This window comes from Pelobates fuscus, chromosome 6 (genome assembly GCF_036172605.1).
Source record: "Pelobates fuscus isolate aPelFus1 chromosome 6, aPelFus1.pri, whole genome shotgun sequence".
NCBI lineage: Eukaryota > Metazoa > Chordata > Amphibia > Anura > Pelobatidae > Pelobates > Pelobates fuscus.
The window spans coordinates 200,621,061-200,639,513 of NC_086322.1; the positions used below are offsets into that span (position 1 = coordinate 200,621,061).

General features: G+C 39.2%; 1 protein-coding gene across 2 annotated transcripts; it reads left to right on the forward strand.

Annotated features, from left to right (window-relative positions):
- Positions 1-2,335: 2,335 nt before the first annotated feature.
- Positions 2,336-17,913, forward strand: PPM1K (protein phosphatase, Mg2+/Mn2+ dependent 1K). 2 transcript variants are annotated; one of them, XM_063458646.1, is made up of 7 exons: positions 2,336-2,420; positions 5,505-6,029; positions 7,838-7,938; positions 11,866-12,031; positions 13,713-13,857; positions 15,184-15,318; positions 16,851-17,913. In XM_063458646.1, the coding sequence occupies exons 2-7, from the start codon at positions 5,584-5,586 to the stop codon at positions 16,980-16,982; spliced, it is 1,125 nt and encodes a 374-aa protein (XP_063314716.1). In that variant the 5' UTR covers positions 2,336-2,420; positions 5,505-5,583; the 3' UTR covers positions 16,983-17,913. The 2 variants fall into 2 exon arrangements, with proteins under 2 accessions (XP_063314716.1, XP_063314715.1); XM_063458645.1 differs by having other exon boundaries at positions 2,403-2,420; positions 5,518-6,029.
- Positions 17,914-18,453: the final 540 nt, after the last annotated feature.

Here is an 18,453-nt window from a genome sequence, read left to right on the forward strand (position 1 = left end):
CATTGTTGTAGAATTGAATGTATTGTACATAAGGCTGCCTTCATGCAAACTGGGATTAACCCCTTAAGGACACATGACATGTGTGACATGTCATGATTCCCTTTTATTCCAGAAGTTTGGTCCTTAAGGGGTTAAACAGTCTTGGCAAACAGGGCTGAATTTAAATGTCAGGAGCATTTACGCACAACATTTTTAGGGCTCCCCGACATAATTCTTGACTCCATAACAGCAGTCAGATTTCTCCTTGAGTCAACAACCTGTTTACATACATATTAAGTATATCCTTGAATATTCTCTTTATGCAAAAAAAAAGCATCAACCTGATTTTTAAGATTATCTATAGAAACTGACAAGACAACCGATCTGGGCAGAAAATTCCACATCTTTATTGTTCTTACTGTAAAGAAGCCTTTCCTTTGCTGTAAGCGAAAACACCAATCTTCAAGTCTCAATAGGCGACCTCTTGTCTGTTGTACATTCCTGCTAATTATTATTATTTTATTATTTATATAGCGCCATCAGATTCCGTAGAGCTGTACAATGGGTGGACTAACAGACATGTAATTGTAACCAGACAACTGGACATACAGGAACAGAGAGGTGGAAGGCCCTGCTCCATGAGCTTACATTCTAGAGCAGTGGTTCTCAACCTAGGGGTCGCGACCCCTTTGGGGGTCGAATGACCCTTTCACAGGGGTCGCTTAACAGGGCTGGACAGAGGCGGCTCTCTAATTAGGCGATTTAGGCGGCCGCTTAAGTCCTCGCGCTAAAAGGGGCCTCGCGGCCGCCTTAATCGTATCATTAGAGAGCTGCAGGCTGCTGTGATTGAAAATATGTCAGCAGCCTTTCCCAGTCAAAATTTGTAATTGTTTAGCCCCTTTCTCGCCGCCCGATCGCATCCGCGGTATATTACTGTTCGTTTCATCATGTTTCATGATGATGCTGGAGTGAGTACCCTCCGCTCCGCCTTCTGACCTGGCAATCCACCAATCCGCATTCCGCAATGCCGATTACGTCATGACGCAACATAACCCCCTGCATTCCCCGCCCGCGGTACCAAGAAGAAGAAGAGAAGAGGAAGAAAGAAGACTAGCTGCTGCTGCAGGAAAGCGAGCAGAGCACAAGAGAGAAAAAGGTAAGCAGAACAGAGATAAGGGGAGAAGAGCAGAGGAAATGGGAAGGTTGAGCAAAGAAAAGGGATATTAGAGCAGCAGATAAGAGGAAGGAGAGCAGCAGGAGAGCAGAGAAAAGGGAAGGATAGCAGAGAAAAGGGGAAGGAGAGCAAAAAAAGGAGAAGGAGAGCAAAGAAAATGGGAAGGAAAGCAAAGAAAAGGGAAGGATAGCAGAGAAAAGGGGAAAGAGAGCAAAAAAAAGGGGAAGAGTAGCAGATAAAATGGGAAGGAGAGCAAAGAAAAAAGAGGAAGGAGAACAGAGAAAAAAGGGAAAGAGAGAAAAAGGGAAAGAGAGCAGTACCCCCAATTTTTTCACAGTAAGATGGTATTGTATAGTATAAATACATATTGTTTTTGTGATTAATCACTATACTTTATGTTCAAAACAATGAATATACATCCTGCATATCAGATATTTACATTACGATTCATAACAGTAGCAAAATTACAGTTATGAAGTAGCAACTGCATTAAAGGGTCGCGGCATTAGGAAGGTTGAGAAGCACTGTTCTAGAGGGATTGGGGTATAGTGACACAAAGGGTAAAAGTAGGGGTACGAAGTAAGTTGTTAGAAAAGTACAGGTTTGCACATAGCTGTCTGTATAAACTTGTATAGGTCTATCATATCCCCTCTGAGACACCCTGTTCTAAAGAAAACCAATTGCAATCTTTCTAGCCTTTGCTCATAATTAATGTGTTCCACCCCCCTTACAAATATAGGTGTTGGGGCTCTCCTCTGCACTTTGTCTAGTCCTGCAATATCCTGCTTTATTTTTACATAGAGCTGAAATTCAATAAGCCGTGTATGTGAATTAATTCCCTCATTATGAGTTAATAGTCCAGTAAGCCAGCATTACTCATTACACTCATTACAACAGTCTTGACAACACCAACACAATGCTGCAGAGCATGCTGAGTGCAGGCCTGGCTGGCTCAGCCAATCACGGGTCTCCGCTGTATTTTTGCTCCTGCCAATCATTGCACTCAGTCCCCGCCCCCTCCATCTCCCGCAGCTCGTGTCTGGTTGTCCGCCAGATCTCAGGAGGCGGTGGCGCTAATCTCCCTTCCTATTGGTTGGCTGCAGTCCGGGGGCGTGCCCCACCGGCCAGACCCACTCGCTGATTGGCTGGCGCGGTGTTGCCGCTGTGGTTTTTCCCCTTGGCGCAGTGAGCGGCTGGAAACACAGAGCTCGGGGATCGCTGGCCGCTCACTCAGTGCGAGGAGATACCGCGATCACATCCATAGCAGGTACCGTGTGCCGCTCGGTGTCCGCCACCCTCCTTCCATGGAGACCCGCTGCATGGCCCCGGGCCGGCCTGCCTGGTAGGAGTGGGGATCCGGTGTGAGCATGCTGGGTGAGGCTGGCTGCCCGGTGTGCGGGGCGCTCTGTGAGCATCCCCCGCCCGGGCCATGGCTGGGGCCCGCACTGCGCTCCTCCGGGCCGGGTAGGTGCGGGATGCGAGGCGGGGTGTCCGGCCTAGGGTGGGTGTGTCCTGCAAGGAGGGAGGGGGTGAGAAGGAGCTGTCCAGGCGGTGATAGAGCTGGCTGGATAGTGAGTGGTGGTCGGCGGGTGGTTATGGTAGGTGGGTGTGTCAGATGCTCCGAGGTGGTCTGGAGGCAGGAGAGATCCCGTTTAGGATCAGGTAGGTCGCTGGCATTCTGTCACCTGCTGTGGGTTGGGATGATCTTAAGTGAGCAGAGCATCATGGTAGGTGTAGTCCTAGGCAGCTGGAGTGTCGCTGTGGGGTCAGAGTAGAGATCGTTTTGGTTATGACGTCATGAAGCAGCAGAGTCTGAGCGGATAGCGTCATGTTAAAGATTCTCTAGAACCTTCGCTTGCGGCTCGCATCACGATGATGGAGGAATATATAATCTATATGGGAGTCTGTGTTCCGTTAAAATTAAATGAAGTGAAGGAATGTCCAAACTGAGCTTCTGTTAAATGTGTTTATTTTTAATCCTTAACTGACACACTTTTTTTTTTTCCCCCTTAAAGGCTGGGATTTTGGTTTGGTTGACATTTGATTTATACATTTTAGGGAAAGCACTCTGCTCTCTTTCCATTTTTTCCTACAATGTTCAATTCCTGCAGTTAATGTTTAGTGAACTATGCAATATAACTGATAAGTGTATTGCAACATGCAGATGAAGTAGTTCACTTGGCCCTGTAGATTACCTTTATTTTCCACCTTTGCTATTTTGAAATTCCAAATAATTTATTCCATTGTCCATTACTCACATTCGAATGCAAGTGATTAGTGTTGATGCTGCTTCAAAATGCAGTTTATGTATTGACACTTGTGTGCTTCTGTGTAAGTGCAGTCACGTGTACCTGTATAATAGTGATGGGAAACACCACTGCTAATGTTTGATACCATGATAGCCTTTAGGCACATTATATGCATTTATTCCATGACAAGCTTTGCCATTCCATTTCTCATTGTGGTCAGCCCTGCTGAGCCCTCTTCCTTGTAGCAAAAGTGTTTTCAGTAAACTCAGATGCCAGTGCCTTTATTTCTATTGACAGTGGGATGGTGGGAAAGCCACAAGTTCACATCCAGATACGGTTTGTGTTGCCAAATCAGACTTGCAGAAACCTTTACAAGGGAATCACAAATATGTGGACAAGATGAACATACTCTCCAGCTTGGCCATTTTTATCTAAAATTTGTGAGTGATTTTGCATTTCTCAGATTACTGAAAAATACCCTTGACCTGTTTTGAAAGGTTGTTCTCGAACTTTGCCATCTGAAGTGTAGTGGGGCTTTTATTTTCACAAAAATTTGATTAAAACTTTAAAGGGACTCTCCAGGCAGCAAAATTTACTTACCTGGTTCCAGCGCCGGGAGCCTCGTGAAGCCGCACCCCCTATTTCGTCAAAATGACGAAATAGGCGGGTGCGAGCAGGGAGCAATCAGACGCTTCCATTTGGAAGTGTCATTGCTCCCTTGTGCGCATGTGCGGCTTCGCTGCACATGCGCACATACCGCGGTGTGCGCGGCCGCGAGCTGAGCTGACTGACAGCTCAGCTCGTGGTCTTTGCCCGCCCCCCTCCTCTGCTGACAGGCTGGAGAGAGAAGGCGCGCACACAGTGCCTTCTCTCTCCTGCACATGTCATACGTATTTTAATACATCTGACGTGTACAGGGCCTTTTTAGGGCCCTGCATGATAGGAAGTCCCTCTGGTGGCCGTCTGAGTGACGGCCACTGGAGGTATTCCTATCAATCAATGTAAACACTGTAATTTCTCTGAAAATACAGTGTTTACATTAGATTGCCTGCAGGGAGCTATAGATCATACCTGAAAAACTACATTAAGCTATAGTTGCTTGTACTGTAGTTTTTATAATGTAAATCACTTTTGGGAGGTTTTGTTTATACATCTTAAGTCCATATCTGCAAATTTGATAGTTATCTGATATTCAACTCAACATTCTTTGTTCAGCTATGTGCCACTTCAAGTAATTTCCCAGGCATCAGCCTGATTCAAGTAGCTCTATTCGAGATAAATAAATGCACACATTTAGGGTAACAATGTTAAATGGATTTGCATCAAATTACATTTCCTTTTAAACCAGCAAACAGTTTTTAACAAATATACAAACCAAAATGAAGAGACTTTGTATGTAATAAACCTTTAACAACTTACTATAAACTTGGTCAGATTGCTTTGTTGGGCACGCCTCCCAGCAAGGGAAGTTTCTCGCACCTTACCCATCTCTGTTTCAGGCTAGTTCACTTATGACAGAAACAGAGCATCATTGTGCAGCAGCAAGAGACACCAGAGCCTGCTCTGTATGAATCACACTGGTCAGACTCCCTCTCTTCTCACCCTGCCAGGATGTTGCAAGGTGAAGAGATATTCTAACGGCACATGTGTAAATCTGTCAAACATGCCTTTCCAACATTCCTAGGGTCAGGTCCTTGATCAGTGTCCCCCCTGGAATGGATGTGGTAAGAAAGAGGAAGTGGGTAAATATGGATTTAAAAAAAAGTTACATTCCTATATAATTATTATTATTATTATTATTATTTTGTTTGTTTCTTGGGTAATAATCTAAACTAAATTTGCGCTGGGAGCTTCTGCCTCTCTGAGTAGTTTCTACCATCTTTACTATTTCTTCATTTTCTATTTATGCAACCAGTACATTAAATTAATAGAAATCTTACAGAATGTGCATGACCATTTTAGGTTAATTCTCTCACACACACGCGCGCACTTGTCAGCAAGTTTGAATATTTTTTTTTATTTTTGTAATAAATGTAGTTGAACTGGATGAATCTTAAATAGTTTGCACGCTATCTGACCACACTTTATTTTACCTTTTCCAGAACCGTTCAATAGCTATCCATCTCTGAACTGATCAGAACAGGAGTTTACTTTGTCTACCAAGCCCAGTGTAGTCAAGGAATGTCAACAGCTACCTTAGTTACTTTTATACGACATGGAGGGTCCCAGGTGAGAAGAGGAGTTTTGCTGTCGACTTGCGTTCTGCAAGGTAACCCGCGCATTACTCCAGCCAAGCAGTGCTCTACCACCAACCGTAGATCTTTTTCATCAAGGTTTGACCCAGACGGAAGTGGCAGGCCTGCTACCTGGGACTCTTTTGGGATTTGGGACAATCGCATTGATGAGCCTATTCAGCTCCCAACCAGTATAAAGTATGGCAAGTTGATTCCACAAATTAACCTCTCCAGAGTTGGTTGTTCCACTCAGTTGGGAAAGAGGAGGGAAAATGAGGACCGATTCAATTTTGCTCGACTCACAGAGGATGTCTTATACTTTGCTGTATATGATGGACATGGTGGGGCTGCTGCCGCTGATTTCTGTGACCGGTTTATGGAGAAGTACATTAAGTAAGTGCAGGTTTGCTGGCTAATGTTTACAAAATGATTTATTGACTTCAACTGTTACTCCTGATCAAAAATTACTTTGGTTCCAAGGGCCTGTTATGTTTAGAGGGGTACTGTAGGCACTAAAACAATTTAGCTTATTGAAGCAGTTTTAGTTTATAGATAATGCTGCTGCAGTTTCATTTAGGCGTTAAATCGCTTTTGTTTTCGTTTATGCAGCCCTAGCCACAACCCTCCTTGGCTGTGACTCACAAAGCTTGCATGAAAAGAAGATGGCTTCATTTTCAGTCAGATGCAATTTTTATCTCCTGCTCTGTAAATTGAACTTTCATCGCTCACAGGAAGCTCCTGCAGGTTCTAGAAGGCTATTAACAGTGCAGGAGATAATACATTCTAAATTAAACAGACTGTGCAATAAAGGAAGGGTAAACATGAGGAAGGTTGTATAGGCCACGTGCAGGGAGATTTGACTAGGGCTGCGTCAACAGAAACAAGTGATTTAACTCCTAATGGCCGAGAATTGAACAGAGACTGCAGTGACATGATTTATACACGAAAACTGCTTCATTAAGCTAGTTATTTTTGTGACTATAGTGTCCCTGATTTCATTGTAAACGTGAGAGAAACGGTGTAGATTGTTTACATTTCATTTTCAAATATACCCCCTGCAGTAGATGGTTTAGTTAGATTCCTGTTCCTCTCGTTGGAGGAGAATGGGCACACACCTGCAAACTCATGATTAATTGCTCCCACACTAATATCATGTTGCACTCTTGCGATTCCCAACCCAGTATGCAAGACACACTAACATTCTAGGTTTTGCCAGTATTATTGGAAATCTATTAAACTGAAAGAAGGGGGGGAGGGAGGGACTTGTGCCACTTTGATTATAGTCATCTAGAGTGCAGACCAGAATATATGATTTACAGGCCACATTGACAGAACTCCCTTATAAACATTTTGAAGAAATAGTAGTCCTTTAATGCATATGGGGGGACCACATGGAAAAAATTCCATCCTAAAATATTAAAACAGACAAAACAATGTGCTCTGAGTACTACTAAATCCATATTAAAGGGTTAATCCAAGCACTGTGACTACTTCAGCAATTTGTAGTGATCATGTTGCTTGGAGTCTGTTTTTTGAAACATTTTTGCTATGAAACTCTGCACATAGTTTGTCAGAGGTGTAATTCCCTCTCCGGCAGTGTCACTGGGGCATCACAAGCACAGCATGTCATTCAGTGCTCTCAGCCAAAGAATGGCAATGGGATCATCCTGACTTTGTAGCCCAAGCAAAGCCAGATGTTCATCCAGCACCAGAAGAGGTATGGATCCAGGTAAGCTGGTAAACTGTTGCAATCTTGCCTCATTACTGGCGAAATGGTACCGGGGTACTTCTGGCATTATAACCATTACAGCAGCCTGTAGTGGTTATGATGCTTCAATTAACCCTTTTAAGGAACCTTCTGGCTCCTGGGCAAAAATAATAAAGTTGCTTTATGCAAGTCAGAGTCCACGACTAGTCCACTGCACTCCTGCAAACTCCATAAACACACCATACACTATCATGCCACTCTTGGGTGGTAAGCAATATAACCCATTTAGACACATTTGCAAGATGATTAGATCCTGGACTAATTATGTAAACTTTCAACAAGTGATGATATATTAATTCCATCTGGCATAGTAGGTTATGCAAAACCTGTTTTACCAGACACAACCATGAGGCTGAGTAAACTACCAATACCTTCTGGCTTTTTTTTTTATGGTGAATTGAAGTCCTATAATGTCTTTGTTTTGTCCATACAGAGACTTCCTCACACATGAGAAAGATATGGAAAAGGTGCTAACTCAAGCTTTCCTAGAAATAGACAAGGCGTTTTCCAGACATGCTCACCTCTCTGTTGATGGTAGGTTGACACGTGTTGAGTTGTTGAGGGTTTGTCTGTCTTTATTTTAAGATTTCAATCATTTTCCTCAATGTAACTATCCACAGATAAAGGTGAATGCTATATACGGGTTAGAATTCTTGTACTGTAATAATCTGAAGATGCCCTTAATGGGCATTCAAATTCAGAAAGCTATGTTCAGATGACAGTAGCGCAGATCTGTTACTTCTGTTATTTTAAACTCTACATTCAGAATGTATATAATACCTGGAATCAAAATACAAAGGGTATTTGGTACATAATATGCCACTTCTAATAATGTTTAATTAAAATGATACATTTTAAAACTGCACATTTCAAGATGCCTACCAGGAAGTCCTTCATCTAACAGCCTGACAGAAGCAATAAATTAACACCTAATCAGGAAATGCTTCTAATGTTATGTAAATGTGTGAACATTTGCCCTTACTGGTTAGACATGCAGACCAAGAGAAGAATGCCATTGGTTCATGTGGAATGTGACTGGCTGTAACATTAATCATCTGATATGTGAAGCTCTAGTGTGTACATATTTATAAAGTCTCCAAAGGCCTCGCATTCCATAAATTAGTCTTAACAGTTGCATATGAATGAGAAGTAGAAGATCTGGTTTATGGGTTTAATGTTTGCTATTTTCTAAAAACATTAAGAGCTATACCAGGAGTTGCACTTTATAATGCAATTGTACACCTGATTTAAACACAGGGCTTACCGTGTGTTAAAACCGTATCAATCTGGAGAAACTGAAATGAATGAGTCCATATTGCACTAGAACATGTTGCGCTTTCCTTGATTTAATATATATATAATTTCTGGGGAGCTTGGCTTTTCAGATCTAGTCTAATGTTCGATTCCCAGGCATGAATCTATCACCTTGCTCTTACAAAATAAGTCCTCGGTTGTTTGGTTCAGCTGTTATATTTATATCCACCTATATTGTTTGCCCTTTTAACCCCTTAAGGACACGTGACATGTCATGATTCCCTTTTATTCCAGAAGTTTGGTCCTTAAGGGGTTAAACGTGATCTATGTATGCTGCCCTTTTCATGGCTGTCCTTTAAAACCTGCAGAGGGATAAATATAGCAGGCTTTTTAAATTATTCATATCTGTTTTCTAGAAAGCATGAACAAAACTGTTCTGAAACAAAGCCGTGCTTGGGTAATGGTTTCATACAAGCTGTCGGCTGTTTAGTGAATATTAGTGCAACGACTTCTGGCATAGACCTTAATCCAATATACTATAAGAAAATCAATGGTGTGAGTTTTAAATGACCTCTAATATAGTTTAACAAGTACTCATACAGTGGTGCTTTTTTTAATTTTTTATTATTAATTAAATGTGTACCTTGCAACACTGAGGAAATAAAAAAGCTGCAATTAGTTTGAACTGAAAAAACAAACAAAATTTTGCCAAAATGGTATTGTGTTTTAAAGGCCATAAAGCAATGACTCAAATCTCCCCTCCCCCTTTCTATATTTGAATAAATTTACATAGAAAGCACTTTATCAGCTTTAAAGGGCAACTAAACGTGCAGAATACAAATATCGCCCTACTCATTGTAACATTGATCTGTGAAAAGCAGGTTTCCAACAGGTTTAAAACAATCTGCTACGTGACAGATTAAAATTACTATTCCTCTAACCTACTCTAGACAATGAGTAGTTGAACAGCTCTTTTGTTGCCCTCGGTGTTGCAGGTTTTTTTTGTCTGACGAAACCTACTGGGTGAATTTCCTATTTGCCTCTGTGTGCGTGTTATTTGTGGCAGAGACTGCACCTGGTCAGCAGCTCTAGAACTGGAGGCCCCGGACGCTAAATGCTGGGCTTCAGTGGAAAGAGAGATCTGCTAAATTTTGTCCCAGGTGAAGGAGTCTGGCGGTTCCTAGCCTGGACCACAGGAAGGCCCCAACATCCACTTTGTCACATTAGTTGAGATGAACATGAAGTAAAAAAATGTCCAGTGAGTGTTAAGATATCTTGAAAGATATTAGTTTTTGTTTTTTGTCTTTTTTTTTCTTCCATGTTTTGTTTTGTCCTTTTTATGTTTAGTGTTGTTGAAAGGAAAAGAAAATGACAAACTATATAGATTTTTATTTCTTCTGCATCGCAACAAACTAGGCACACATTTAAATAGTATAGTTGTCACTTTAAAGTTACACACTTCCTTGATTTTGGAACAATTTCAAATTTTTCATTTTTGAAGATAAGGTACCTTATCTTACAATGCTAGCCTGCTGACTTGGAACAGGCATTACATTTATTTCTAGAAGGAATCCCTTGGCAAAGATGACTTTGTGTGGTTGTCTTTGTATTTTACCAACGACAAACCTTTCTAAATTAAATTAGCCTATTTAGCAAAATTATTTAAAGGCTAAAACTATATCCTGGTTAAAGACAGTCTGCAATTTAAATAAAATATATTTAATGAAATGGGATGGTTTTTATGACTGTGTAAATTACCTGGTATAGAAAGTTCCAAAATCAATGAGCTGAATGTTACTTCGATTTAATTTGGGGTGGGAGTGTCTTGTTTTAGATTATTTTATTTTCATTTTCTTTTCTTTTTTTTCATATTTTTTTTTGGGGGGGGGGGGTTATATTTATATATTTTTCTTTGGCAGAAAATATGCATTTAAGTTAAAGCAGGTATTTTACTGTCTTTAAGCCAAATATATATTTTCAATATTTATTATTTTAATGATCTGATGATGTTTACTAGCAACAGAAATGGGTTTGCAATGTCTTCTGAAACCATTTTGAAAAGGTTTTTCCAAGATCGTACATGGACATGAACCCAGTAAATATTGTTCCTACTTCTTAATGAAGAAGTTTAAACCAGCCCAGTTCCTTTATTTTGCACCTCCTTTCTACTTCATCAGACCTTGTGATTAATATTTCTAAATCTACTGCAAGGTTGAATGCAAGAACCAACATTTTTACAGGTGTACCTTTTCATCAGCTTTACGTTGCAGTAGCAATACCTGCTTTAAATCCGCTTAATATTGAATTCATACATGCTGGGCTTTTAATCCCTAATCCATGCTAATCTAAAAAACCTTTACTGCACAACATGGAGCAATACATAGTGCTAGATGCATACCTTGTTAGTTATGTTAACTCTGTTTAGAAGACAATGTTTCTTCTGACACCTTGCAGCTAAATGTAAAGTTTTCTAAAACCTGCTTAATCCTTTTAATATGCTGTATACTTTTTAATTGAATCAGTATCCTTTCTACACTCTGCCTGTGGGCATATCTATTATAGGAGCTTTGGATATTTGTTAATGCTATAGAAGGATCCTGAATACTTGCTAGACTGCTGCTTTTCTGTTCTCAGTGCCCTATTCTCCAACTTTGAAAGTAGGACATGTGCTATTAAGCTCTTGAATTTCATGCTTTTTGTCTTTAAAAGACAGCGGTATTTGCTGTCCTATATCACAGGTCTATTTTACAGCATAGGAGGGTAGCCCTGAATAGAGTAGACCTGTGAAAAAGATTCTTAACTCTCAAACAGTTTTTTTGTAGCACAAATTAAAATTATTCTACTGGTGAATTACCTTCAAGCCATTTCACAACTTTAACTTCTTATGGCGCCGTTGATTCTTCGTTTGTTTAACTTACTCTATAAAACCAAAACTTTTTACAGAAGTTGGTAAACTGATTCCAGACAATCATGTTTGTATTTATAAAAAAACAAAACTTTGTATTAAGCCATGTTGTTGCATTTTGCATTTCATATATATTTAATTTTTTTTTTATGCATGCTGCTTTTTTCTTTCATATTCATACTAACACATAGATTTAGGTGAACAAATAACTATGATTTTATTATAATGAATAGAAATTGTTTATATTTTTTATAGATCTATTTTTTTTGTTTAATATTAATAACTCTCTTCTAATATTTTAGCATCGCTTATGAACTGTGGGGCCACTGCAACAGTGGCCTTGTTACGTGATGGCATTGAGTTAGTTGTAGCAAGTGTTGGTGATAGCCGAGCGTTGTTATGTCGGAAAGGAAAACCTGTGAAGCTTACTATTGACCATACACCTGACCGAAAGGAAGAAAAACAAAGGTAGTACTGTATGTGTTGTGTTTTTTATTTTTTTATAACATTTCAAATCTGCATTTCTTGCACTGGGTAGAAAATTTAGCTTTGATAATGAAAGGGTAGAGTGTGTGTCTTTGTTTTTGTTTATCAAAAAGTTGACAATAATTCTAAATTTATTTTATATATTGGGGACATGCCTGACAACCCAGGCAGAAATACCAGTGTATTTAATTTGCATGCTCTATTTCACCCTGTAACTTTCCAAACACCCATAAAACTTTTACATGGGGGTACTGTTGTACTCGCGAGACATCACTGAGCACAAACTTGAATATAATTAGTGAAAGTGTTTTTTTTTTTTTTTTTTTTTTTTTTTTGTGAGAAATATAGGGGGTGGCGGGTACAAATGGTCACAAACACTGGCCAAGTTAGTGTTCATAAGTGGTTACAAAAAGACTGCACATACCCCATTTTGAATACCCTGGGTTGTGTACTTTTGCAAATGGTATGTCATGATGAGGGTAATTTTCATTCCTTGTCTGCCATACGGTCTCAAAGGCAACATTACCAATCTGGCAAATTTCAATGTGTAAAAATCTGAAATTGCCCTATCATGGGTAAGCATGGGGTAGGGGTGGGGGGAGAGCAGCATCGTTGTAGTCATGAGACATCAGCATAGAAATGTTTTATTGTAGTAAAAGAACCATATTATGACATTCACATTTAAAACGCCATGCAGAACTTTGAAAATAAAATATGAAAGAGAGAAAATGGTTTATGGTTGAAAAAACATCTCAAATTCTAGGTTTTGTTGTCAGAACTTCTACAGTTATTTCTGCCCTAAAGGGGTTAATGTAGTGGTATTGAGGAATAGACATTGCTGTTTTACAATGATGGATAAAAAGGGACAATGTTTACTTTTTTCAAAGAACAGACTGACCGCCACTAGAGATTCCTCCTCCTTAAGATCTCTAATATCAATCCGAATTTTTCAGAGAAGCTTTGGGTTGGACATAAAGTTATTAATGACTTTGTGAAAGGTGGACTGGCTGCAGCGAGGGAACGAAATAATATACTCATAAAGGGGAGAAAATAAAAGAACAGAAGTACACAAAAATAAAGCTGACCCTTATTTGACATAAAAGAAAAGACGCTGGTAAAAGGTCAAGCTGAACTTAAACATTTGAATCATGTTTAGGATGTTCGAGACATGTTACGGACCTCGAGCTATGGAACACGCTAATTATTCATATGGCTTCATTACAATCCATAGCTGTTTAAAAAAAACAAAAACAAAAAAAACCCTAAATTATCCCGAAAAAGCATATATCCTCCAAGAACTGATCTTGTATGGCACATGACGCATTATGGCACATAAACAAAGAAACAGGGCTTGCCACTGACAATGGAGTCCTGGAGAATAAGCTATGGTGTGTGTGGTTTAGTTTGCCCACCATCACATACCCCATGTAGAAGCTAGCAGGAGCCTTCTTCTGAATAAAAGTCCATGTCTCAATTTCCACAGCATTGGATTAGACCTTTTTATAGATCTGCACAACCATCTGGTGTTTTGCACTGTTGTGATAGCAAGTAACTTATTGGCATGGCTACTACCAGAGGCCTTGGAATTTTAGCCTAGAGATACAGATATAAATTTATGCATGTAATGTTTGGATTAATATTCCATCTTTATGTTCTTTTGTAGGATCAGGGAAAGTGGTGGCTTTATTGCGTGGAATAGCTTGGGACAGCCCCATGTGAACGGCAGGCTTGCAATGACACGCAGCATCGGAGACTTGGATCTCAAATCAAAGGGTGTTATTGCTGATCCGGAAACAAAGCGGGTGAAGGTAAGAACTTCCTTAGTTTTCTATTTCTTATAGAACATATCTGGACATATTGGCAGAGAACACCACATCAAACCCGCTTTACTGTGATGATAATATTGTTAAATAGTTACTAACAAACTGGATCTCTGTTCCAATGATTACATTCCATCAAACAATTCCGTTTCAATTGGCTCCTCTGTTCTGTAGGTCTCAGGCTATTTTTACTCTGTGTGCCTATTGAGTGCAAATTATGGTCACGAGTGAATGACTAGCTGTGACCTTGCATTTTAAATGGTGACATGGAAAGGTTGAATATACAACTGAATTTTCTTGTCTTAAACCCAACTGACTTCACAGCTTAAGGAAGTCTTATCCGTCATTAAAGAGTTTTTGTGTAAAGAAACCATTCCCTTTATCCTAGGAAACCTTATTATAAAAAAATGCATGTTTTTATATATAAATATGAAACTGTTCTAATCCTTCTCTTTGCATTCAATGTAATCTTTAATTTAAGACAAATATTCATTTTGTATTTAATGGTTTGTTGCATCCAAAATAACAAACAAAAAAAAATTTCGGATTATTATTTATTTATTTTTTGTAATTTTTTTTTATTTTTCCAATTATACCCTTTTTTTTTTTTTTAAATACTTTGTGCGATATTCACGTTGTACGCATAACATACAGTATACATTGCAATTGGTGTACATTTCTGAAAAATAGTCAATAAACCGTGAATCATATTAGGTGCTTCTTATTTCTCAGTTACATTACAGCCAATGAAGTTCTCAAGACATGTCACATTTTTAGATATTAAACAAAAACATGAGTCTAATAACCAGGTTATTCTTAGGTTTTGGTATCGCTTACATTTTCGCATGTAGTCATTTGTCAGTGTACTTTCCCGGTTAGTTAATTCCTGGGATGAGTAAAGAATAGAATAGGAGAAAATAGAGCAGGACGAGAAAAAAGGAAGTTAATATGGAAAAATAATTTTCGAAAAGCAAGACATCAGGTCTGTTGGGTGCGGTGTAAGGGGTTTTAGAGAAGTTGCCCGGTTGCTAGATTAAGCAACGCTCTCTGGAGCGCTATGCTGACCCAATCTGAGTTTGATTCCTGAGTGGGTGCATTTCCAGGGTTTGGGGTCAAGGGATGTGAAGGCCAGTCTTATCTGTCCTAATATTTCTGTCGTATTCTTTTTTTTGGCTGTTACGTTTGCAAGGTCGCTATTATTCCATGGTTCCCACGGTTTTTCAAACTTAGTCAATTATCACTATTAAGATAAAAGTTTAAAGAAATATATTGATATTTAATGTGTAGTTGTTTAATACATTCGTATATTTCTAGTTGCATCATGCGAATGATGGATTTTTAGTATTAACAACTGATGGCATCAACTTCATCGTCAACAGTCAGGAGATCTGTGACATCATTAATCAGTGCCATGATCCTATTGAAGCTGCCCAAGTGCTTGCTGAACAGGTAAGCAGTTTCCTATAATGTTTTTAACCCCTTAACGCCGGATGACGGACCTGGTCCGTCATGCGCTAAAATTAACCCGCAATTGCAGGGTTAACGCTCCTCCAGTCTGCCTCGGTATTCTAGGCAGACTGGGAGCACTTGATCGCGCTGTCAGAGGACTTCTGGTCTGCCTCCCTGTGCTTCCGCAGTCAGTGTGAAGTGAAGGGAGACTGATCAGTGCTGCTGATCTTCTCCCTGTGTAAAAAAATTAAGTAAAAGTTAAACCTACCCCCCTTTTCCCTGATTTAATAAAATTAACCCCTTCCCTGCCAATTGATCACAGACTACAGTGATCAATTGGCAGGGACTACGTTTTACTGTGATCAGGTTTTTTTTTTTTGTTTTTGTTTTTTTAAACTGTCGGGGTTTACATTTATTTTATTTAATTTAAAAATTTAGCTAGCGTTCGTGGAAGTTAGTGGAGAATTGTATTTGTCATTTTGTGACCTGTAACTTTCAAAATAAGCTGAAATCCTATACATATGATGTAGTCTATAAATAAAGACCCATAAATGTATTTATTTTGAATTACTTCTTCTTCTAAGCTGAACATATTATGCACACGCTGTTATTGCCAAAACTGTGAAAAAGGTGTTTGGTTTTTCCCCCCATTTTTTGCCATTTGTTTTATAATTAATGAGAATTCATCTATGTATATGTCACATCAAATTAACCCATTAAGGACCAAACTAGGTCATGTGTCCTTAAGGGGTTAAAGCCCTTTTTACCCTAAAAAAAACCCCAGTATATAATATGTCTTGGTGCAATAAATGACAGAGATGCAAATTGTGTTTGCACACAAACCGCAAAAATGGCTTGTGTCCTTAAGGGTAAGTTCAGTTTTTGAAGCTGTGTCCTTAAGGGGTTAAAGGAGCACTATACTGTCAGGAACTCAACCCTATATGTCTGACCCTATAGTGTTCAAACTGCCATCTAGTCTCCCTGGACTGCACTTGCCTCCCTAAATATTGTAAAATCTTACTTTTATTCAAGCCTGAAGCTGCTGGCTCTGCCCTGTCTGCCTCAGAACAGCAAGCTGCCTGCTGACATCAGAAGTGTTGAAAATGCTTTCCCATAGGATTGGCTGAGACTGAAGGAGGCAGATCAGAGACAGAGCCAGCATGATTCAAACACAGCCCTGGCCAATCAGCATCTCCTCATAGAGATGCATTGAATCAATGAATCTCTACGAGGAAAGTTCGGTGTCTGCATGCAGAGGGAAAAGATACTGAATGTTGTGATTCAAACTAGGCAAGACTGGGATAGGAAGCAGCTCTAGCAGCCATCTAAGGAGTGGCCAGTAATGTTATCACGAGGCTGTAATCTTCTCTGAAAAGACAATGTTTACTGCAAAAACACTCACCAGAACAAATGCAATAAGCTGTGGTTATTCTGGTGACTATAGTGTCCCTTTTAAATATATTTTGAGTATTACACCTGCTAGTGTTACATTATCTCCCTTATAGCTAGATTAATGTCTGTCTTGTACACAGGCTATTCAGTTTGGAGCAGAAGATAACAGCACAGCTATTGTTGTCCCGTTTGGCGCCTGGGGAAAGCACAAGAACTCTGAAGTCAGTTTTTCATTCAGTCGAAGCTTTGCATCAAGTGGACGGTGGGCATGATGACGTTTTCTCCATCACGGTCATTCCTGACAATCTGTCTGTACAGCACATTTACCTGCCTCTTAAACTGCACTATGTACATAGTTTTCTTCATCACTTTTGTGAACTTTTACCTGATTCGTTGTCTGGAGTTTTGACCCCTGTACATTGAAGGAAAAGTGGACTAGTAGGTGCAGGTGTTGTTAATACTTTGATATCTTCATTAGATGGGAATACATTTGTATAGAAACTTTAACGTTACAAAGTTTGTTTTGTTGATGCGCAGACTGCTTCTCTTTTAAGTGTCAGTGAAAACCGTTTAAAAAGTTCCCAATGTCAATCTTGTGAACAGTATGGCTTTATTGCTAATTTTGCACTAATTGTAAACACTCTGTTGGCTTTACCCTATGCTTTATGCAAGTATTTGGTGTTTTGTATTAATTTGTGTGGCTCTATGATTTGTGTCAAACATTTTAGGTTTCGTGGCCTATTAGTATGTAAAGGCATGACTTGGGTGTATTTACATGTTTAGAAATGTGCATTTTGTATAGAGAATGTGAAGGGACAATCATTTAAGTGGGATATTGGTTTGGAAAAAATTCTCTTGTGAACTCATTTGTAAATGTGTGGCTCAATTAAATGTAAGAAAACAAACACTAGGTTGTGAAAATCAAGGCTTTCTTGACTTAACAAGCAAACTGTTTTGTCTACCTAGCGTGCTTAATAACAATTGCCTCACTAAATGTTATCAATAAAACCATCCTTCTGTTTTTATATATGAGAAAACAAACCATGTGTGGAGTCCTGAAAATCTCCAAAGCTACTGATGGGAAAAAGGTTAAATGCTTGCTTTTAAAACTGCGAAGGAAACGGTAAAACTACTGAAGTTTCAGAGATGTACAGTGGTCAAGAAGGTTTCTAATGGCACCATCACAATAAAAATCAAATGCTGTATCTCTTTCATTATTGAGAAGTAGTGAGACAGAAGAAAATATACAACTGTTCTTTCCCCATTAACATTTGCATAATCTTCTGATTCAAGCATATGAGAGCAGCTGGTGTATATTGGAGATGTCCAGAAGCACACGTGCAAATCTGCTTCTTACACACTTTTTGTAAATTGGAAAAAGGTATGAGCGGCTTGGGCAACTAATTCACCAGTCTGCACACTGGTCAGTGATGCACAAAGCATCGAGCACCGCAGAAGTGTTATATCCTTGGTCAAGCCTCCAGGTGTATAATGTGCTATCCAGAATCCCCTCAACATAAACTGGCCTTTATTCACTAGACTACATCCAAATATACTTCCTGCTTGCATACAAATCATCCATGGTTTTTGTTTATAGTTTGTAAATATGTGTGTATGTGTATATAAACATTTGATATGTTATTAAAGTAGATGTCGTCTATATTTTTGTGTGATTGTACTTTATTTTATTTTTTATTTTTTAATTCATATTCTTTTCTAAGCTTTTATAACCATTTTAGTATT

What these genes read in the sequence shown, in the direction of transcription:
- PPM1K (XM_063458646.1), top strand. Translation starts at nt 5,584, where the DNA reads ATGTCAACAGCTACCTTAGTTACTTTTATACGACATGGAGGGTCCCAG. An exon ending in TTTATGGAGAAGTACATTAA is followed by an intron (nt 6,030 to 7,837) that starts GTAAGTGCAGGT and finishes TTGTCCATACAG; the next exon opens with AGACTTCCTCACACATGAGA. An exon ending in TGCTCACCTCTCTGTTGATG is followed by an intron (nt 7,939 to 11,865) that starts GTAGGTTGACAC and finishes CTAATATTTTAG; the next exon opens with CATCGCTTATGAACTGTGGG.